At 44.2% G+C, this 23,280-nt stretch overlaps 4 protein-coding genes across 4 annotated transcripts; 3 read left to right on the top strand and 1 right to left on the bottom strand.

The window, feature by feature from the left end:
- Positions 1-949: 949 nt before the first annotated feature.
- F5J12DRAFT_721142 (uncharacterized protein) lies at positions 950-1,351 on the top strand (the record flags this gene model as incomplete). Its single annotated transcript, XM_051741291.1, has 3 exons — positions 950-1,064; positions 1,113-1,201; positions 1,250-1,351. Coding segments are annotated over 3 exons (306 nt in total), but the record flags the coding sequence as incomplete, so codon positions are not given.
- A 783-nt stretch (positions 1,352-2,134) lies between these two features.
- F5J12DRAFT_721292 (WD40-repeat-containing domain protein) lies at positions 2,135-3,468 on the bottom strand (the record flags this gene model as incomplete). Its single annotated transcript, XM_051741303.1, has 7 exons — positions 2,135-2,233; positions 2,283-2,305; positions 2,360-2,613; positions 2,668-2,733; positions 2,783-2,891; positions 3,015-3,129; positions 3,172-3,468. 7 exons carry the CDS (start codon positions 3,466-3,468, stop codon positions 2,135-2,137), a joined length of 963 nt encoding a protein of 320 aa, XP_051599741.1.
- A 1,541-nt stretch (positions 3,469-5,009) lies between these two features.
- Positions 5,010-5,731, top strand: F5J12DRAFT_783032 (uncharacterized protein; the record flags this gene model as incomplete). The annotated part of the gene is made up of 3 exons (XM_051742810.1): positions 5,010-5,051; positions 5,145-5,201; positions 5,444-5,731. The coding sequence occupies 3 exons, from the start codon at positions 5,010-5,012 to the stop codon at positions 5,729-5,731; spliced, it is 387 nt and encodes a 128-aa protein (XP_051599740.1).
- Positions 5,732-6,336: 605 nt separating this feature from the next.
- On the top strand, positions 6,337-7,581 carry F5J12DRAFT_893001 (uncharacterized protein; the record flags this gene model as incomplete). The annotated part of the gene is made up of 7 exons (XM_051747621.1): positions 6,337-6,361; positions 6,412-6,600; positions 6,814-6,968; positions 7,022-7,199; positions 7,261-7,358; positions 7,423-7,452; positions 7,522-7,581. The coding sequence occupies 7 exons, from the start codon at positions 6,337-6,339 to the stop codon at positions 7,579-7,581; spliced, it is 735 nt and encodes a 244-aa protein (XP_051599739.1).
- Between the last annotated feature and the right edge of the window lie 15,699 nt (positions 7,582-23,280).

Genomic DNA, 23,280 nt, shown 5'->3' with positions numbered 1-23,280 from the left:
AATATCAGTAAGTTTCTCAGTTGTATGTCAGTCAACAACCCCTTCATCACCTCAGAATACATTTACCTTCAAATTTGCATCCATCTATTTACTCTTTGAGAATCCCATCGAGAACTCTGCCTTGGCAAGTGGTCATAGGCTTTTTGTGGCCTGTGGTGGTGGCCATGTTGTGACAGTAGCAATCAATCTACATTGTCCATGTGAGTTAAATGCCATGGAACTTCACTGTCATTTACATGCTCACTTCAGGTCCATTTCATGAAATCAGTTTCTACCCACCAAAGGAAAGCCCATGCCATCTGGGTTTGGCCTGAACTGTCCACTTTTTGGACAATGAGAAGTCCATCATGGCTGGCTTCTTGGATTCCAAAGACCTGTAATATTAATGTCCACATGTCTATGGTGTAGGTGACACTGATGACTCTGAAGGTATTCCTGGACAATATCACCTTGGTGAGAGAACTGGCATGCAAAGTGATCTACTAGGATGTAGGGTCTCTGCTATTTGACCTGTCTACTGTGGCTGATTCCCCATTTCAGAAGCAATACTGTGTGGTCAGCAGTGACAAGGTTACTACTAGTTTGGAACCTTGTAGATGGGGTTGATGTGTATCATGTTGTGGAGTGGCCTGTGTTCATAAGCAAGTTGAGAGGAGAGTAACCATTGGTAGGATGTATGTCTGTCAAGTTGATGTTGGCTGTCAAGGAGTGCTAGCTGCTTCTGAGACAGACAGAGGGAAGGTGTGCATATGGAACATGAATTCCATGGAGAAATCTACTGTGTGACTCATGGCCATGGTATGTCATTAAGCTATCACAATATCAAATTGCTGTCTTACTCAATTTCTATTACCAAACATTCTGGTGATGGACTTGGTGAGAATTTTCTATATCCATTGTGCTAGTCTTAAAGGCGCTCTTAGATGTCACCGAGGTGGGGCCAAAATCACCACAATTACTTGTCCCTCGCCCATGTGGCCAGCTTTCAAAGCCTGGGGCTGGAGGTTATTGTTTGAGAGAAGTTTTGAAGTCAGACCAGTCTTTGTATTGCACAGTCCAAGTAAGTTGTCATGCACTCCACCCTGAAATTCACTGAAGTGCTGATAAGAAAGATGTCCAAAAGATATGTCAAGAGTCCTGCAACTTGTCAAAACCATATCATGAGCAGCCCAAAGACATACACATGTTAATCAAAACTATGGTATGTGCTACTTGTCTATCAGTGTACTGCCTACTCACACATCTTCAGGTTCAGCACAACTTCCCCTCATTGAAGCAGTATCAAGATGCATGGCCTGCTGCAGATTTTGCCACTATATTCCTGAAGAATACATCCTTAGTGAGGCAGTGAAAACCAGGTACCAACCCTTTCCAGCATGGCCTATCTATGAATTAAATGCAGGAACTTTGATTGAGATGCATGCACCCTCCCACCTTTGTATGTTGGACTCTTCAGTTTACTTTAGGGACATTTCTTGTCAAAATGTAGTTATAATTATAATGATAAGTATAACAATCCCTCTGAGCAACTCAGGACCATCTTCTGCATGACCACCACACTCATAGCACAGCTGCAAAGATGAGCTCAGAGCTGAAGGGATGTATAGGCAGAGGAGAACAATAACAATGTTACATCAAGGCATTGAGCCCAAGCAGGAACACATTCAGGATACAAAATGCTAATCAACTAGCCACTGCTTAAGCTGGGACCTCAAATATGCCACAAACTTTGCCCACAAGGATGACATCAAGTCTCATAACCACTGAAGGATTAAATACCAGGCCATGCTGAGAATGCCCCACTTCATCAAATTAATGTTAGTGGGTTTGATGGCATGATAAATTTGAGCTTACAAGTGAAACAATCAAATGCGCAGCATCATCAATATGCCAGATATAATAGCTCCAAACTGCTAGGAAAAGGAAAATAAAAGAGCCATAAACATGAAAAACTCTCCATTTTTCATGAAAATCTGCATAGTAGAAGAAAGCCTGAGGAATATATATCACAATGTACCTCATAGTGATAGTAGCCAACTTACCATTGATACAAGAATGGTACTGGCAATGGAGTTACTGATGCTAGGATCTACCAGATAACTGGTGGTCTATCAAACAGAAGGGGAAGGTGATATTACTTACAAAGATGTGTGCTCCATATCTTGATATATGTATTTGAACCCATTTCTGCTGTCACAGTGGCAATGTAGCCCATCTGCCTGTATTGGCCAGTCTGAGAATATGAGAATGACACAGTGATAGAGATGGTCCTAGGTACTCACACAAAGTACTTGAATGAAATCCCCTGTAAATCAATGTATAAATGTTGTGTCATGCATAAAGCATACATACACTTTACCATCATGCTCGAGCATCTGCTGATGCTCTGCAGTCCAAGTTTCATGAATAAAGACATCACCTTTGGTTACTCCACAAATAATTGCATTTCCATTGTGCAAAAAGGAAATGGAAAGAGGGTAGTTTTGCTCCACATCTGGGGCTTGAGGATACATCTGGATTTGGGTGGACTGGCCAAGGTGGTAAAGGTCTGCACCTGTGGATAAATTGGAAACAAGAAGTCCCTGCTGGTCTGGAGACAAAGCAGAAAACCTGCTATATCATGTTAATATTATGGGGTGAAGAGAGGTTAAGCTAAAGCCAACATACATGTGATGATGAGTATGGCCTGGTTTGATTTGCCACAGCTTGGCATGGGTTTCGATGTCCCAGCAACTAGGTGAATGTAGATGAAGGACCTTTCAACAAATTCTGTGATACTTACACTATGCCATGATTGAGGTAAGAGGCAATGACTTTGTTCCCACCCATCAGGAAGTGTAGAGAACAAGTGTGGACTGAGCATTCATCATCAGCATTGTCAGATCCTGAAACTGGCCACAGTTCAGGCAGCATTGGGAAGATATCAAATGTCACATATCATCCTAAGGCAATGGCCAACAAATTCAATGTAGAGGTTAGAATGTACAACAATCAAAAGACAAGGTAAAGTGTACTATGAGCAATGGGTTTGGTGATATGAATCTCTGGCCCTACTCCCAGGGTGAGCTTTCCTGATGAAGGGTCCAAGTCAAGACAGTAAACCAGAGCCTTCACTCCCAGTAAGACAGCCTGTGCAGAGTCCAGGTCCTGATGTTGAGTATGTCAATTAACATGGAAAAAGAAAGTGAATGTCCCATTACCTGAAAATTCACTCAACACTGCTGCTACTCTGTTATCACAACCAAAAATAATAGTTGAGCACTGGCATGGATCCCAGAGAATGGAGAGTATCAGGACTGAAGTGTGGATGATGCATGCCACTTCTCCACTACTGACATGCCACACCATCAGCAAATGGTCGTCACTACCACTTGCAAGGTAACTGACCTGTGATGAGAATGCTAGACAGTTCACAGTATCAGTATGGCCTCTCAGGCTTTTATCCCATATGTACAGAGTGGAGAGCATCAGAAAATACTTGTGAAAGGTTAGCAAATTGCCAGTGATTTGAGGGAACTTGCTCCTTTTTGTAAGAAATCCATTCAAACTGCCCTCATGCACACAAGGTAGCATGACATAATATGACATATTGCACCCTAAAAGACTTGTGCCACAGATGTGATTTTGTGAAGAGTTGAAGTAGCAGAGATGCATATAGCACAAGCGAATCCCAGGACATGATACATGTATCACAGGCAAGTCACTGTAGGGAATGTAATTTCCCTACCAGGGGAATTAGTTTATTTTCCTTGTTTTACTTGGTTTTCATTCCTAGATACTTTTTCTACAAGTTATACTTAGATTTCGCTTTTTTGGTTGCTGAGTCAGCAGTAGTTCTACTTGTGCACAGCTTTTTTTTCTTTAAAAATAATAGATGAGTTACCATAGACAAGAGACAAGCTCAAGCAGGTCATTCCCTGCACCAAGACAGCCATAGAAGCCTTCAGATGACTACCAGTATCCAGTCCCAGGCTATAGAAGCCCCTGTTGGCCTACTCTCTCCCCCCCAGATCTTGTCATCCTCTCAAGCTCTCTCTTAAATTCCTCTTCCTACAGATGTGAATCTGTGAAGAGTTGAAATGGTACATGTATCACAAGACTTGTTGATCCTTTGTGTTGAGCAATATCACAACCAGCACAATGTGTGAGTCATGAAACTAGGACAGGCCAGCAGGCTAATATTGGAAGCACCAGATATTCAGCAATGATCAAGCAATGACAAGACAATGACTGCATGTCAGGGATGGTGACACAAATGGAGACCCAATAATTTTTATGAAGGAATTGAAAGCAGGCTCTGTGCTGTAGCTCCATTGTTGCCACTGTAGGGAATAGGTACTCCCTACTAAGGGGATTTAGTTATTTTATCTTTTCTACTGTATTTTTGCTTTGATTTACATTAGTGATACTTAGCCTACCTGTGTGGCGCATTTTTGGTAGCTTAGTCAGCATTTTTGCGCACTAGTGTAGATATAGAGTACACAAATAAAAAAAGAGGAAGAACCAGACAGTGAGACAGTGAAATCAAAGACAGCAAATGAAAGAATGTGACAAGCCCTTTTTGAGGCACTCCCAGATGACCTCCAGATGCCTTTACTCACTCATTTCCCCACTCCATTCATTTTGACCAACTCCTGTCACTCCTTCACCTCTTTTCACCACTCCAAGCTCAGAACCCCTCTGGGTCAAACTAGACCTGTTCCTATCAAGCCCTAGGAGTCCCCTGCACTCCCTAGCATCGCTTTTTACCTAACTTACACCACTATCAAGAAAAACTTGAAAGGTTATTTGCTCAGCCTATAAGTATGGCACCACCATTGAGTATGACTTACTGTCAATAGTATCCCAAACCTCTTGCTCCAATGCCCACTATCTGATCTTTTATCCAAACTCCCAGGCATTCCCCATGTAAACATCAGCCAGCACTCAAGGCAGTGCCAGCTCCTGCAATTCCACTGGCAACTATTGCAGACTGTTTTCCTCACAATTTGTTGCAGAAAGTGGAGCAAATGACCAAGTTCTTTGAACTGGAAGTGATATGTTCTTGGGAGGTAAGTATTACCTCTGATCCTCCAGCCCAATGCCAAAGTCCTGACTGTCCATAGGAGAAACAAGTTGCTGAGGACATGTGAGTTGCTGTTCAGAAAGCTGAGGCCAATGCCAAGGCTGCAGAAGGGAAGATACATAAACATATGGAAAAGGTGAAATCAGTTTACCTACCTATGCAATCACTGAGTGCATTGGTGTTGCAGTTCACTGCCATCCATGCCAGGGTGGTCAAGTGTCCCATGTGCAGGAATTGTATGGATCATCCATTCATATGAGTACTCAATTCACATGTGAAGTTATGTAATCATATCACCATATCAGGCTGGTCAACTGTGGCCATATGCTTTGCTTCGGCTGTCTGAGGACATGGTTCCACAAATGTTTACTGGATCAGGTAGGCTGGAAGGATATCCCTGCTCACTTAAAGGAGAAGCCTATGACAGCTGCAAAGCTCAAAGAGCTGCACAAAAACAAGCACATTTACATCCCTTGTTATACCTGTCCTGTCATAACTTGCCAGACTTTCATGGATTGCAAGCCTATTGAGGTAGCCATCACAAAGGATATGATTGGTGTGGTCAATGCTGTGTTTGGAGCTCCCATAGGCCAAGTTGATTCAGGCCTGCTTCTCCAGCATGGCAACATCTGGGTGGATGTCTTCTATGAAGAAGGCAAAGAATAAATAGAGAGCACAGCATGATATGCATATTTGATCTGTCATGTCCTACCCATCCCTTATGGCCTCAGCATATGTTCTCACAACAGGGTGTCATGGTTATTCTCTAAATTTGAATGTCCTGCCAGTCTCATACATCATTATGGCAGGTTGTTGTCATTACTCTCTTGCTATACTCTTTGGTTTGTCTCACATTATTTCATCTCACCAATTGGTTGTGTGGTGGTTACATAAAATTGTTCAACATTTACTTGTATCACCCAGAATGACTGTCTGCTAGTACTTCATGTTTCCTGTGCTAGTGCTACACTTGTACAACAGCAAATGTTGATATCAGTCTTGTCAGGTTTGTGTGATCAGCCCTGGCACTAACCCAATCCTTGAAAGTTGACACACAGTATCTCTCTCACTTATGAAGATGAAGGTTATGTGGAATGATTGTTCACAGTCAAGTATCATTGCAGGATGCAGAGCAGTCTTCATTGAGCAGTGGCCTGGCTGCCCATTCTTTTTTTCCCTCCCACAAATTGACAGGAAATCAGCCCTTCCAGTGTTTACATAAACACTATACCATCCCTCCCATCCTGCCACCAGAGTCACCCAAGAGTCACATGCATTGGGCATCTGTAGTTGGAGGTAAGTAATGAACCATTACTCTCTGACTATTTCTGTTGACATCTCCTCAGGTGTTTTTGGATCAATCCATAAGTTTCTTTGCTGGGACTCAAGGATTGAATATGGGCACCATAAGGCAAATTGCTTCAATTTCCATGAGTTGGCCCACTCTCTGCCTTCCCACCCTCTTCTGAATGCCCCTGCTTTCCAACCAGAGTCACTCAAGAGTCACACACATTGGGTGTCCATAGTCAGATCAGGTATGCTACTTATTGTTCCAAAGTGTCAGTCATGCCCATATTCCCTAGACAATCATCACTACCACTTTGCCCACTATCATGCCTGAGCTTGGTGGCAGGAGGAACTATAGCTGGGTTGGAAGGTAGTTTAGGTTGCTGGCACCATTGGTAAGTAATAGACCATTACTCTCCCAACTATTACAATATACAAGAAAAATGCTGACCTCCTAGCAGGTTACCACATTGCCCTGGATCCCAAGAAGTGGGAAAAGGGAAAAGAGAATGCTGATCTCACTTCTGCTGAACAAGAAGATAATGCATCTGTCAATCAACTTGACAGTGAACAAGACAAAGATGAAAAGAAAACTATCCAAGGCAAAGAAGCACAAGTGAGAATCAGATGCTGCAGTGAAGCCCAAGGTCAAAGCTAAGGTTAAAACAGGCAAAAAGACATCTGAAAGGCAGGAAGAATGGAACCAAATTGAAGGAGATGGTCGAGTCTGAAGATGATGGTGACCAAGACACTGAGGGTGAAGGCAGCTATGTGGCTTTGGAAGCTAAGGCAGCACCACCTTCAAAGAAGCTGAAGCAGGAGAAGGAGAAGGATGAAGACATCAATGGTACAGTTTTTTTTTTTTTCATGAATAAAATGATGATTTCTCTGACTATCCATGTCATTAGTCAAAATGGAGTCCAATCCTGAAGCAAGGAAAGTCAGAGAGTGGCAGCACAAACTGCAGAAGCCACTTTTGGGTAGCAAAGGCCTTCCATCACCTGATGTATGTCACAATGCAGATCCATTGCCCTTGATGTTACTCATCTTAATCAACTTTTCACAACTAGGAACATCCAAACCTCATTGACTACCTCTCTGTGTGTCTCCCATTTCTGGAGTCAACAGTGCTATGTGCCTGACCTCTACCTCCCAGAACATGTTTCAAGATTGGGAAGGTCATGCAACACATCAATATGAAAAGAACTCTTCCCACACTTGGCCACTAATGAACTCTGCCATTAGGCTTTGGTCTCAAATGATCACAACCCTCATTGACATATCACTCAGAACCCAACAGAGCAGTCAATTCACCATGATGTTCAGATGCCCATGTTGGCACAAACAGGTGAACAAAAAGAACTCTTCCTGCACTCAGCCACTAATGAACTTCACCATTAGGCTTTGGTCTCAAATGAACATAATCCTCATTGGCATATCACTCTGGACCCAATGGAGCAGTTGGATCACTGTGATGATCAGATGTCTGCTTTTCAGATGTTTGCATAACAGGTGAGTGACAACAACTCTGCCCCCCCTTGGCCACTAATGAACTTTGTCATTATGCTTCGCAAGTATCTGCCTTGAATGGCTGTACTATCCCTCCTCAGCATATCATGACAGAGCTGTCTAACCATGGTAATGTTCAGATATCTACTGAAATGCCTCATGTCATGTATCAGACATCTGCAGAGCAGGTGAAAGAAAACTGCTTTCCCCCATCAGTCTGCTAATGAACTTTCTCACCAGACCTTGCAGATGTCGAATGACCACAATTCAGACTTGACAATGCACCCCAACTACAGTGATGTTCAGACAGCCACTGAGGCACCTCTCACCTCATATCAGTGGTGTGCACAGCAGGTGAATGAATGACAAATCTGCTCCTGCACAGTTACTAATGGACTTCCTCACTAGGCTGGGCAAGTATCTCTCTTGAATGACTGTAACCCCTGTCAGGCCTATGGTGATATCAAGATGTTTTCTGAGGCAGCCCATGCCCCATATCATGCATCTGCACAGCAGGTGAGTGGGAATGCTCTACAGTCACCTACCAGCTAATGAACTTCATAATTGGGCTGTACAAAGTGTATATTTCAACACTATTTCAGATGATGTACAAAATTGGTTTCACCATCTCGAGGCCATGGGTGAACACAAGGGACTTGTTGCTTATCAGCATGTCCTTGCAGTGTTGAATGGTTTACAGATTTCACCATCAGCATCTCAGGAGGTCTGGTAAAAGATATCTCCCTTTTACTATGAGAATACTAAGAGATGCTGACACAACTTGTGTCATTCAGGAATGCAGTAGATACTGAGGGCCATGGGTGGCTGGACTTTACTAGTTTTGCTTGTGTTCTGTTCCTCATTCAGTCAAATGGGCATTTACAACATGTTTCCCACAACTTGGTAGGAGCCATGGCCATGCCCATTGACATGTACTGATAGTCTTTTGCAGTTCCCTGTGGGTAACATGGAGGGGACAAGTTTTTCCTGTCCATTGAACATATATCCTGACATCACAAAATATTTGCAAGGCCAACCCTCAATGCTGAGACCCCTTATGGGAAATGTGTATCTGCCAATGCTGATGAACCATTATCCTCATCAGCCACCACCAAACAACTTGACTCCACACAAACACCAGGTCACGATGGTTTCCTCTGCCTTCCCACACTCGCAGGTTGACCCTGTAACAACCATGCCCCCCAGCAACCTCACATGCCCTCCTCTTGCCTCCATTGGCCACCATGGTTGATGCCTGGATGGAACAGAATCAAAAGACCAGTCAAATCACTGATCTCACATTATGTGGGGAGGTGCCCAGTTCCCAGTTTTGATGACCACCTTGGTACCAACAGACTGCAGTGGATTCTGGCCCTTGATCAAACCATCATATGCCTCAGGACCCCATGGGGTCATTTCAGCAACATGATCCCAGGGGGCAACACATCCTATCTGCCCCCTTATCTCAGCACCTTTTGTCCACAGACAGGATCACTGGCAGTTCCTGTCATCCCACCATTGACTCTGCACACCCCATCCAACCCCAGCAGACAGCTTCTACTTCAGGCTGACCTCTGGCTCATGGCTCTGTAGGTGTCATTCAACAACCAATTATGGCCCAGAATACCTTCCCTCTGGCACCTCAATTTCAATCAACAGTTCCCACATTCAAAGGTGCCCTAAACCTGCCAGCTGCCACTGCCTGTGAAATGAACCAGCTGTGACAAGTCAACATAGGACATGAGACAGAGACAATGCACAATGCACAGGAGGTAAGCTTTGGCTTTCTTCTCTCAATCTGTGTCTGTACCTACTATGCATTGATCTAGATTCTGATGGTGGGCTGTGGCACAGGCCAGATTTTTTCACTGATGTCTGCAAGGATGTCAGAGCTGATTGCAGCTGTGAATGCAAGTTCTGAGGTGCACTGACAGGACATGAAGCAAATGCACCTGGAATTTGATGGATTGATGCAGCTGAATCACCAGGCTCTCAACAGCAGATCGGAATCTGGGGGTGCTCAGGCAAGCTCACAGGGACAAAATGAGTCTGCAGGGTCCAAGCCCACTCAAAGATGCAAGCAGCCCCCCTTGGAAGACAGATATCATGGAAAACCTGGTCATACAAAATTCTGGGTATACCTCTACTCACTACAATTCTGAGTGGCTTCACATTCCATCAGCAATTGATACAGAAACACTTCTTGCTGATTACTGCATATTACCAATTACAGCTGTCTAGACCAATTGCCACCACCCCCCTCTGACAATGAAAATCTCACATGCAACAGGCATAACCTGGGTCGCATCAAGATAACTCCCAATGACTTCTGCATCCATCTATCATGCTCCTGTCGAATGCCTTTCAACATGGAGGCTATTCATGTATTTGCCAAGGACTTCAAGAGGAAGGTAGAGGAGAGAAAATGGTATTCTTTTCCAACACCTCCACCTGCTCACTTCCTGCAGTTGGAATACATTCGAGCTGTCCCTCTACCTTCACCTGCATTATGTCAAGGACATATACACCAACTTGAAAAAGTCAGAGGAGACGTGTTGCACCAGGCTGAGGAGTGCCACTCATAGTATGTGCAAAACAAGGGTAAGTCATGAACTGTTCCTACATGCCCTCCCTTTATCTTACATGCCTCAAGCTTTATACAAGCAGGGCAGATTGTGTCACAAACAATGATGAACTTATCATTCATAATGACCTGATACAATTAATAGGCTCTCAAGTTGTCAGGCTCAGACAAGTCAGACATGGACTCAGATGGGTGCAAAGTTTATCTGATAATTCCTCCTGTTTGGTGCAGCAAAGAACTGGCCAATCTTATGTGCACCATAGATTCCACAGTCATTTCCAATCACCAGCCAAGAGTTGGACACAGGATCCATTTGTGATGTAGGAAGAGGATTTAAATGAGGAGAGAGGTTTAGTAGGGATATCTGAGGGGAATGAGTAGGCCAAATGGGGCTTCTATAGCCTGGGCCTGGATCCTGGTAGTTGTCTGAAGGCTTCTATGGCTGTCTTGGTGCAGGGAATGACCTGCTCAAGCTCATCTCTTGTCCATGGTAACTCATCTATTCTTTTCAAAGGAAAAAAAACCATACACAAGTAGCACTACTGCTGACTAAGCAACCAAAAATGCGAAATCTAAGTGCAACTCATAGAAAAAAGTATCTAGAATGAAAATGAAGTAAAACTTGCAAAACAAGGCAACTCCCCTGGTAGGGAAATTACATTCCCTACAGCAGTCAAGAACCAAGGCACCAAGTACCCAGTAGCCTTGTCAATGAGGATGTGGTGGCACCCCCAGGACTGCCACTCAACTGCTACAAGGGAAGTTGGCTGACATCCTTACTGCCTAATGAGAGAATGAAACTGAATGCCTGGGCAGATAAATGGTATAATTTCAAGAGTGGAAAAACAGGTCAGGTTGTCCTCAGCTGACATGTCAGCATTCACTGATCAAGTTCCAGAGGTTGTTGTCCCACCACATGCTGGTGCTACCCCACTGGTGATGCAGACAGACAATGAGAACAGTGGTGACACTTCCACTGAACCAGAAGATAATGACAGTGACACCAAGAGTGAGGTTGAAGACTTTACTACTCAACTATCGCAAGTGAGCTTAGACAAGGACTGAATACTGTCCATGGCTCTATTACTCAAAGGCTTTTGAACATTGCATGATAGATAGAAATTTACAAAGACTGATTGGTGTTATACTATGCTATGTATTGTACACTGTTACAGCAGTTCCCAAGTGTAATGAGACTGTGTGAATTTTTTTGAGTCACATGTTGAGTCATTCCAAATTGGGAATGAGGTGTAATAAGTTGTGTTGTGAACATTCCCTACACCATTGGCATCTCACCACAATGATGGGAAACTGCTGTATCAGCAAAGACATCAAGGAAATTGCCCTCAAGCTTTGGGATCAAGGCTGGGAGGCAGAGGATATATGTGATACCTTAGGAATATCTTGCACAAGCCTCTATCAATGGCAAGTGATTTTTGCAGAGCATGGCAGTGTCAACCATCCCCTGTCACCACTGAAAGGCCAAGGCCTTTCATATCCTTACCTGCACCCTCATTCAGGCCTTCCAGGGCCTATTCTCTCAAGAACTGGATCTATTTCTTGATGAAGTAAAGACTTGGCTAGCCCTTGAACATGACATCATCATCTCCATGTCAATGCTTGCTCACAATCTCACTGAAATTGGGCTCACTTGCAAAATACTTCACAAAATAGCTTGATCAATGACCATTTCCCTTAATCATTTGTCATTTACTGCAATGTCTGGGACACAGAATACAACATAGTCTGGCAATCTTAATTGAATGAAACCATCTGGTGTGATTTCAAAGTTCTTGAATACCTTTGGGCCATCCAGTATCTGTTTAAAGAATGGGTCTTTGCCATATCTGTTCTGTGCTTCCCTAAGTATGCCTTCATTTCCTGGGTACACAATGAAGGGCACAAGATTCATTTCTGTATTGCCTGCCATGCTTGTATCACTTGTATCATCTAGTTCCCACACACTCAGCAATGAGCTCTGTGTGTCTGGCAATGTGTCTGTAGCATGTTCAGGGGGTGGTCCACTACCCTTTCCCCCCTTCTTTCGTTCACCTGGTCCAAGAAGAATGAAACAATCCTTCATTCATCATGCAAACTCAATTCCAGTCTCTGGTTGACCAGTCTCAGCTGGCAGTGTAGGAGCATGGCATTGCTGTATGGGTCCCTTTCCTGTTCCCTCTGGCTGATCCTTAGCAGGTACTTTTATCTTGCCACCCTCATCCTTGGGCAGATTTGGGTCTATTGTTGGCATGGAATTTTGCTTCACAATCTCCAGTGCAGGAGGTCTCCTTGGAGGTTTTAGCACCAGCTTCTGTTGGTGAGCTGATGGTTGCTCCATTGGCAAAGGCCCAATGGGGGCATCAGTTTGAGCATGAGCCCTGGTAGACATTGCAAGTGCTTCAATGCCTACATACAAAGGCAAGCTTATTATCTGCTGCCTCTCCTTTGGTGGTACTGTCTCCTTGATGTCCAGGTCATGATGCAGGTATTTGCTATGTGCACAGATTGTCCTGGGAGCATCAAACTTGTACATTTGGGAAAGAGCATCCAGAAGAACATTCTCCTCTCCTGGTACATACTTGATTCTGAAGTTGAATTCAGCTAACTTCTCCAACCATTGCACCTGTCACCCAGACAAGTCTTTCTGATCCAACAGATATGTCAGGCTTTTGTGGTCAGTTACCCAAGTGAAATGTATGCCTTGGAGGATGTCCCAGTGCCACAACATTGTTTCCACTCCTGTGAGGAATTCCTGTTCATGGACTGGGTAGTTGCACTGAGCTGAAGACATCTTTGCAGAGTAGAATGCGGTGACTTTGGCCAACTTCCAATCCACTCCTTGTGCTACAATGCTGCCAATGCCATTCCCACAAGCATCGGTCATTACCCAGACAGGATTGTGGTCTGGTCTGTAATCGAGGGGTACACAACAGTGTTGTGCACAAGTGGCAACATATTGTTTTACAGTTTCAAAGGCCCATTGCTCAGTGAACATACATCAAAAGGGGCGAGTCTCTGCACTTGCTTCAGCAAGCACCCCTAGAGGTATGTGGACTTTGTAGATATCATCTGCGAGGTAACCAACTGACCTGATGAATCCTTTACACAGCATACAATTCATTGGAACCTTCCAGTTGAGGATGCAGTCAACTTTATTAGGATCCATCTTTATCCCATCATTGGTGACCACATGGCCCAGGATTTTTACCTCATTGCTCAGAAACTTGAGCTTCTTTTCACTCAGGTATAGCTTTTCTCAGGTGAGTATTTCCAACACAGTCTTAACATGTTGGATGTGCTCTTCTAATGTGTCCAAATAGATGATGATGTCATCAAGGTACATGTCCATGAAGGAGCCAATATACTTATACTCCCTGAAAATGTGATTCATCAGGGCTTGGTAAGTGGCTGGTGCATTACAATCTCCTTGCTGGACAACAAGACTGACCATGTTTCCATCAGGCATCATTACTGCCATTCATTCAACATGCTCTGGTACCACCCATATCTGCTCATAGGCATTGGCACCATCAATGATTGATCAATATGGCTTTTTGGCCACTCATCTCAAAATTCCATCCATATCTGGCATAGGTGAAGACAGCTTATGAGTGTTCTTATTTTGTTCTTGCAGGTCGACCACCACTCAAAGCCAAGGTAGGTTCCCTGCCTTTGGGATCAGCATCATCAGGCACATATTGCATGTGGCTGTCAACTCCCAACAACTGGTCTTAAGGTAGGCATTCTTCTTTTCTGTCCATAAGTGATGCATGACATCAGGACACTTCAATGGTCTCCAATGATAGACTTTCTTTTTGTCAATCAGGGGTATTTCGTGGTTGATTGCTCAGAATGGGGGCAGTGCCATAGTGCCAGCTTGAGAGCACAGCAGCTTGGTGAGCTCTTGTAAGTACATTCTCGCCTTTTTGAGATTGTCATGGTAAACTTCTGTCACACATGATTCCAGAGTGGAAACCTGCGCTCCTTTCATCTCCATGGGCAATATGCTTCCAATGATGACTCTAGGTGAGTGCAACCCCACCATTACTTTGTGCTGATAGAGGAACAGTGTTCTCAGAATAAGATCATAGTTTTGTAGGTTCATGACATCAAAATATTGTTCACAGTCAATCCCCTGGTACTGGAGCTGGGCCTTCATGCCAAAATTCACTTTAGATCTCAAGCCCTGAACAGCAAGCTGTATGGTAAGTGGCTTCTCGAGTTGGATCTGCTTGACCTTTAGTTGTTCTGCAAGGGTTACTGACATGAAATCAGCCAGCAACCCAGTATCAATCAGCACATGTGCTGGATGGCCATTTATGTGCATGACAACTACCAGTGGCTTGGGTATCCTGTGCATGAAGTCTTTCATGATCAAGGAGTTTCGTTGTAGAACAGTTTTGTCCTTGGTGCAGGCTTTGGCACTCTTCAGTTGGGCCATTCTGCATAGTATGTTTTCTTCTGAGTCTGATCTCTCATCACTTGCACTAATCTCCTCGCTTTTGAACAGGAGTCGAATTCCCAAGTCATCATCCTCCAAGGGATCACTCTGTAAGTGCTCCATAAGCATGCAAACCAATTCCCTTGCATACCAGCACACAATGTTAAACTCTGGTATGGTTACCTTATCCAGTGGGAGAGCTAGGAAAACCTCCATGTGATGGTCAAGTATGTGTATGGTTGAGTTATCTTCCCTAACACACATGAACCTGTCTCAGTTTCCCCCTTCCAGGATCTGTAGGCTATATTCCTCAAGATTGGTGGCAACTCAGTCTTCAATGGGATGCCCTATGGGTTTTGATCTCCAAGTCCATGCCCTTTCTTGACATCACAACTCTGGCTTCAGAATCCCAGCATGCTCTCCCTTTTGGAACCAATACCAACTGTCAAGTCAGAATGATGGGTTGCTCAACAAGTCTGTCTTGACAGTAATCCCATCCTCAGGTCCAAGCACGTCATGCTCACTTTCAACAATCATGTGTCTCCTGTTCCCCAGGTCATATACAAGGAACCATGAATCCATGTAGGTGTGTAGCAATTCTGGGTTGTCACCCAGATAACAGATTCCCGGTGTGAGTCAAAGTGAGGTTCAGTGGTGAAAACCAACCAAAACCAACACAAAAGAGAATGAAAGTGAGTGGTGGTGTGCCTATGCGGTACCTAGATGGTAGAACCTGTTCTTTGGGAGGGTTTTTGCAAGCTACAACACTCAAAGATGAGTGCTGAGGGTTGGGGGCGCTCCTGATGAAGAGGGAGCAAGAATGTGATAGAAAGCGACAGGGTAGACTGCTGTCAGCCTACAGAAGGATGGATGGTGACTTAATTCAATGTCCTAAGCTGTACTGAGCTCAGGGAGGGCTTGGAGCGAAGTATATGGATGATAGATGATGATAAGCGAAGTAGATGATAGCTAGACCCTTAATAAAGTCTCAACTATTGAAGCTGATGAATGATTTACTGAGAGATGATAAATTGCGAGCAAGAGGGGCTCTCTGATGTCTTCTTCTTTGCTACCTAAGTACAGTGACTTATATACAGTACAGGGGCGTTGCCTATGGAAAACAAGGTGCAAACACTTGGTAAGTGATTGGTAACTGATGAGTAAGGAATGTAAGCGATGGGTAATTGTCTTGGAAAGCATTGGTAAGCATTGGTAAGGATAAGTAAGCCAAAAAGCGAAGAATCAGTAAGCAAAGTCAAAAGATTGGTAAGTATTGGCAATAGGTGAGTCAAAGACAGTCAGAATGTCACAGTATGAGTCAAGTAATGTCAGGAACTGGGAAAGTGCACTGGAATCGCATTAGGGGGAGGCTGTGCATGTCACATCTTGAAGAGATCGCTTCTAGGCCAAAGTGGGATGACAGAGAGGCAGCACTGATCTGATGGTGATATAGTACATCCAAAAGCAGGACAGGGTGAGTCAGATGTCAACAGGGGTCAAGCTTTGGGGGTCCTGTGGGGTGACAGGAGCATAGGGGATCAGCAACTTTCCCCCCCAAACCATCCTCTCAGTGAAGCAAATAAAAACTTCATGAACAAGGCCCTGTTGGAAGAGAGGATGAAGGGGGAGTGTCTTCTGCTGTATCTTGCAACAAGGAGGCAAGATGTGCATCATACTTGTCATGGATGCAATCAGGGAGAGTGGAGAACAGTAGATTATACTGTAGCTGTTGCAATTTTGGAAGAATGATGGATGAGACTGGTATGAAGACATTGCAGGGGGCAGGGAGGAAGGATCCATATGCTTCTTGGACCTGGAGAGACTGAAACGACCACATAAGACCTTTCCAAGTGAATGACAGACCTGAGGTGACCAAAGAATGTCCTCCTGGAGGTCATACTGACAAAAAGAACACACTGTCCAAGCTGGATGGGCTGAGAGGGGGCAGATGAGGGTGGGATGTACCAGGATGCTTCAGGATGGAAGCTGGTAGGAACTCCTGGTAGATATATGTAGCCATGGTCCCTAGCAAAGGGGACAAGTGAAATGACTGATGTGGAGGCAGCCATATCAGAAGAATTAGCGAAATGAGCATCTTTTGGAGGGAGTGCTGTAGAAACGTGTGGAGTGCGCAAATCCTTTCCAATCTTGGAAGGTAGGATCATGTGGCTGAGCACTACAAGCGAGTGTGGGAATGGTTTCAGGTGTCTGCAGAACTGGTGGAGATACGTTCGAAAACCTGGAATGCCATACACAGGTGCACTTAAGAATTTTATTGGTGCTTAACCTGCCTCCTCCTTTTTCTTTGGCATTGACAACCTGTTCTTGTGCAAGGGATGACTGCCGACATTCCTGGCTGTCCTTCTTCACATGAGGGCTATGGTCTTCACCTCCATTCATCAGCTACATCCATGTCCACCTCACCAAACACCTTTGGTGTGTGACACCGGTAACAGGTCCATAGCCCGATCCTCTAAAGGGTGTCCAATCCCATAGTACCCCTTGTGAGGCCTGTGGAATTGTCTACTATTATAGACATACACTTGCATCCCTGTGTTAGGATCCTCTTTGTCAGTGGTGACTTTGTTGTCATGACCATCATATTTGTCTTCACTCCATACACTCTCCAGGTCAGGGAGGTTGTCATCCTTGTCCTGGATTGCATATCTCTGGACAGGTATGAAGTTCAATGACAGTCCAGGTTCATTCTCAGATGATTCGGACAATTGGCATTGATTCTCCACATCACCAAAATCAATGTCCATGCCAAAGCTAGATAACCCTGGAGGTTTGCTCAATGAGGATATGGTGTGCTGACTTGGGCAGTTCCTGGAGAAATGTCTGGATGTGTGGCAATTGAAGCAAAGTCCCTCTGTCTTGTGCCATTCCTGTTCCTCTTTACTCAACTTTGGAGTATCACACTTATGTTTTTCTGGGCATTTTCCCTGCCTTCCTCCCTGGTTAGAGGATTCAGCAGGATTGTTGTCCCTCTGGTAGGTTTCACCCCTGGCTTTTTGTTTGTGATCACCCCTTTGTTTGTATCCAGATTTCGGCCATTCAGGGCTCTCTGGCGAGGCAGTGGCACTTTCCAGCACCCTTTGCTTACTTCTCCATCTTCTAGATTTGTGGGTATAATCACCAGCGACTGTCAGTGTGATTTTAAGTATCTCAGCCAATGCAGTGATTTTCTTTAATGACAAGACCTCTAGATTCAACTTCTCCTTCCACAGATCTCTCTGCAGTTCTTTTCAAAGGCCAGCCCAGAACTTGTGGACTTTGGTACATTTGTCCATTTCCCCAATCATATTCCACAGCTTGTTGAGCTCATACAGGTAGTTCTTAACTGTTTTAGAATTCTGATAACAGGATTGCAGCTTTTCCCTTTGTCACATTCAGAAATCGATAGGGACACAATAGTTGAAGAGTTGTGTGAAAAAGTCTGAAAGTCTCCACTTGTAAGGGTCTCCTGACACTTCTCACACATAGAACTCATGCACCTTCCCAGTCAAGTAGTGTGACAGAATGAAAGCATATGTCTTAGGCTCAACTCAGCCATCTGTGATGTAGGCTGCACCTTCAGTAACAAATTGCTGGACAGTGTGGACATCATCAGATCCATCATACTTGTCTGGTGCATCAGGAAATTAACACTTTACTATTTTTGACCTTTTTGTGACTTTTCTTGACTTTTTTGTGACTATTGTGACTATTTGTGACTTTTTGGGAAGGAACCTACTATCTGTACTTTTTTTTGACCATATACAGCATTTTGAAGAATGAAAAGAAAACAGAATCTATTGAGACGACTAAGTGATGATATATCTAAGCCAAGAAGACTAGAAAATGTCTGAAAATTCAGAGATATTGAGCCATTGGTGTGACGCACACTGTCTGAGAGAAAAATCACACTATCTCTTTGGAATCTCCATCAATTTGAATGTATGTGGTATCTACTGAAAGCTATGAATTAGGTGGTTTGAACAAGACCAAAAGCAGCAAGAAAAGTGCAGCCATGCCTGCAGGACATGGGTAATGATAGTAGATTCCTTCCCAAAAAGTCACATTACTCACAAAAAGTCAAAAATAGTAAAGTGTTAGGTGCCATTCAACCTGTGAATGCAAAGTCCAAGTTTTCAACTTCAGCTTCAGTTAAGAGGTTCACATGATGTGAACTATCATGTGCATCCACCTGAGGTACACAACCATTGTCACCCAGTTACTGCAATCATCGAATGTCTGGCTCATCTGTGGGATCAACCCACTTGTTGCACTCACATGGCCTTACAATCAATCCTCTAGACCTGTGGAACCCCCTGCCTCCCCCCAGGACTTGCAAGAAAGCTGCAGTATGGACAACAGAGGAGGAAGGTGTATTACTGGATTTCTTGGCCTCTCATCTTTCACAGGCTGGCAATGGGAACTTTAAGAAGGCTATGTGGAATGCCACAGCAGCCCACATGGCTCATAATAATCCACTGGGTCCTGATAATGGCGATAAGACAGCTGAATCATGTGAGTGGAAGTTCAAAGTGGTAAGTCATTGTATCATTCTTTTCTTTTTGCCTTGCTAACAATTATCCAGCTTAAAAAATCCTACTATGCCATCACCAATCTTAAATTGGTGGCCTCTGGCTTTGCTTATGATGATGAGGACAGTGTGATGGTCACACTGGACAACACTGATCTTTGGGATTGGTATGTAAAGGTAATGTAGTTTTTCTCTTGTCAGATCATCCACTAACATCTAGTCAGGCACACAAAGACATGAAGCCATTTTGCAATTCTGGGTTCCCCCACTTCACCAGTGTAGAGCTCCTTCTCCCCTTGCATGGCCGAGGTTGGTTTATCTACTGGCCACATGCCACTACCACACCTTCTACAACCATGACCTCTGCCTTCAATACTCCTGCCTCTACCACACCCCCTGCCACTTCAACTATTCCTACCCCCCCTCTCTCCCTCTCCCTCCTTGACATGATGCACACTCTCAACACTCACCATTGTGAGGACACACAGTCCATGGATCCAAACTTCATCCCCCCTTCCACACCATCAATTTTTTTGTTGCATGTGTCAGCTGGGTCATCATCATCACCAGCCATTACCAGCATCAGTCACAGAAAAAGGAAAGCCAAGTCCATTGCAATGTCTGAAGGTGGATTGAAGTGCTCTCAGCCCCCATTGGCCAAAGCATGTGCTAAAGGAAGATCACAGTTCATTCATCACTGCCATCACCTCCAGGCTCAATAACTTCACACATGCAATCACTGCCCCATTGCCCCTGCCACCTGTTACCAATCCCCTCATCGATGCTGCCATGGACTACATCAACAACATGCTGCAGCTCTTGACAGACAATTGGATTGACATTGGCAACTACTTCCTCAGCACATCTCCAGATGAAGTGAATATTTTCCTCAAGCATCAGGAGCTGGCAAAGCATATTTGGGTGCAGTGTCAGCTGATGAAGTACCAGGATGGGCAGAGATAGGTGTTTGTTTTTTGTTTTTTTTTACAATATACAAATGTACCCCCCTTGTATATCTTTTCAAGTCCCCCCCCCCTCTATACAAATATGTACATAATAAAATGTATGTGACTATGACTAGCTTCCTTTTGACAATGGAAGTTATTTTTCTACATGAGTGTGAAACAATTGTAAGAAAATATATTTGTACACCATAAAATCTGAATGTTCAGGCTCAGAGAAGGCCCCTAATTGTAAGCTGGTGCTGATAGTCAATCCACATCTCCTCTGCAATGTTGTCATGCCTATTATCAGCCCTTCTCCTCTCTGCAGCATCTGCTGGTCTATCACCAAGGCTTCCAATACCATCACCCCCTCCTATGTCCATGGCAAGTTCAGGGTCAAAGAACTCTTCTGGATCATAGAGCCATATGAAATTGTGGAGGGCACAGAGAGCAGCAGGTACTTGAGTTTGGGTGTGGATGCTATATTCAGGGGGAATTTGAAGAATCCTCCATGTGTGTTTTATAACACCAAATATCTGTTCAATGGCATTTCTAAGTCCAGCATGGCAAAGGTTGAATAACTCCTCTTGGTTTTGAGGTCTATAAAATAGAAGTTACAGGTACACTGAGCAGGATAGAATAGCAACTTACCTTAATCCAGCCTGGTGCCATTCTTTCGGATGGTAATGAACACCTCAATAGGGAACCAGAAGTGCATCACAGGTCCCAAACCCTGCATCTGCAAGAAGGTACTTCCCAGGTAGCATGTGCAAGTCATTCCTGTGTGCATCATGCCACATGGTTGCATCTGCAGTTGACCCATCAAAGCCAGTGAGGGCATATGTGAAGAAGATGTCAAAATCACAGATGAAGAGACAGTTTTGAGATAGGTAGCCCTTCTGGTTCCTGATGTAAGGCTGGTCCTCAGCAGCAGTGAATGCTCGAATATGAGTGCCATCAACTGCACCAATACAATCCTGGAAAAATTGGAAGCATGGGTCACTAGTAATCATAGTTGATATGGGAGTGTTGTTGGTGGGGAATTGCACTTGGGATGCACAGAATTGTCCCCCAGAAAAGAAAGCCAACATTGCTTTGAAATATCTAAAAAATTGTGAGAAAAATATCAGACAGTCCAATGAACTCCCTACCTAGTGATGGTCCCTGGTAAGTGTTGGAACCTCTCAGCAACATGCTGGGATGACAACCCAGTAACACAGGTGTAGAGGAATATCCCAAGTTGTTCCTCCACAGAAATTCCATTGTGAGAAGGCACAAAACCATGATGGGTGAGCACCTGCATCAGGTGATCAAAAACCCCATGGCTGATGCCAAGGCAAGTCTGTATCCTGTCTGGATAACCATTCAGGAGCTCTAGCATCCACCCCTCACCAGTCAGGATTGAGGTATGGTAGGGGATTGGTTCTGAGTCAGAATGAAAAAGGAGGTCATAGAGGCATAGCACCTGGATCATCACTGCTACTACAAGTGCAGCAAGATGGCAATGACGATGGTGCTGGAGCTGCTGTGCTTCAAGATCCATAGCAGAGTTGTTTGATCTGTTATCACAATGTTATCTATTGAACTACAAGTTGTGTTGTTGTCTTATATAATCATCACATGACTACATTACTGAAGCAGAAGCCCAAAACTTGGACTTTATCCACACAGGCATGCACAGCTTATATAATCATCATGTGACTACATTGCCAAAGTTGAAGTCAAAAACTTTGACTTTGACTTTGGAGGGTGAACAGTGCCTTATTTTCCTGATGTGGGATAGGCTTGAGTGTTGTCTTTCTTTGGGATTTGGAACACTTCTTAGATTTATGGCATCCTTTGCCTCACCCTTTATGGTGTCAGGACCTTCCTCATCATCTTCGCAAGCTTGTAGATGATTCACTTGTGTCAGACAAGGAGTCACTGCTCATTGAGGACAAGTCATCATCACTCGAGCTTGATGAGCTCGATGTATCACTACTTGAGCTAGAAGAAGACAAGCCATCATCACTAGAGCTCTCACTGGACAAGTCTTTGGACTCAGATGAACTGGAGTCCTCATCACTGGAAGAGTCCAACTTTCATCTCACCTTTCTCTTATTTTTCTTTGAGCATTTCTCATCCTTCTCTATCCATTTGAACATGAGTCCTATAAGCTCTTTGGGTTGATCTGTTTTATAGGTTCCATGGCCTTAGGCATCTTTTGACATTCTTGCCATTTGTGATCTGGGCACACAGCTTTATCCACCATATCTTTTACAGGATTCAGGAGTGCCTTTGCAGGTTTAGTTGTTTTCTTTTTAGTCTTCCTTTTGTGCTTAGACTTTTCTTTCTTAGACCTACATTTTGCATTCTTTGAGTGGCTTCCCTCAAGTGCACCAGGTTGGTGTTCTAGTCCACCATCCTTGGTGAGCATGTTCACCATATTCCATGATGTGAGGGCTGCATGCTGTGCATCAGGATCTACTTCTGCATCATCAAAATTTAAACCTCCCCAGTTCTTAGGGTCAGGGCCTTTCCCTTTAGGATCTTTGTTTTCAGGCAATTGATTGCTCTCAGACATAGACTTGTCAGCACTGCTTCTTGCCACTGACAAAGACCTCCTCTGGATTCATGCTCTTTCATCCAGGGTCATTCATCATTCTGCCTGTCTGATGGTGTCTCTGACATCTGATCTTACTTTGCTTTGGGCATGACAATCATGTGATCATCTGTGCACCACTTTCATCCATTCAGTGTGCTCCACCTCTGTCTCACTCACTGGGAACATGGACATGGATTCACGTTGGACATCATTGGGTAAGGCATCACTATCTCTGTGAGTCAGTACCTGAACTCTAACAGATCTAGCTTGTGAGGTCTCTGGGATGATGTCATCACCAGGATACACCAGCAAACTAGGGCTCGAACCAGGAGTGTCTA

The sequence above is a fragment of the Pisolithus orientalis genome (assembly GCF_024613125.1).
Source record: "Pisolithus orientalis strain OTSU chromosome Unknown F5J12scaffold_15, whole genome shotgun sequence".
Lineage (NCBI taxonomy): Eukaryota > Fungi > Basidiomycota > Agaricomycetes > Boletales > Pisolithaceae > Pisolithus > Pisolithus orientalis.
The sequence above is the reverse complement of the archived record's forward strand: the minus strand, read 5'-3'. Positions and strand labels throughout refer to the sequence as shown.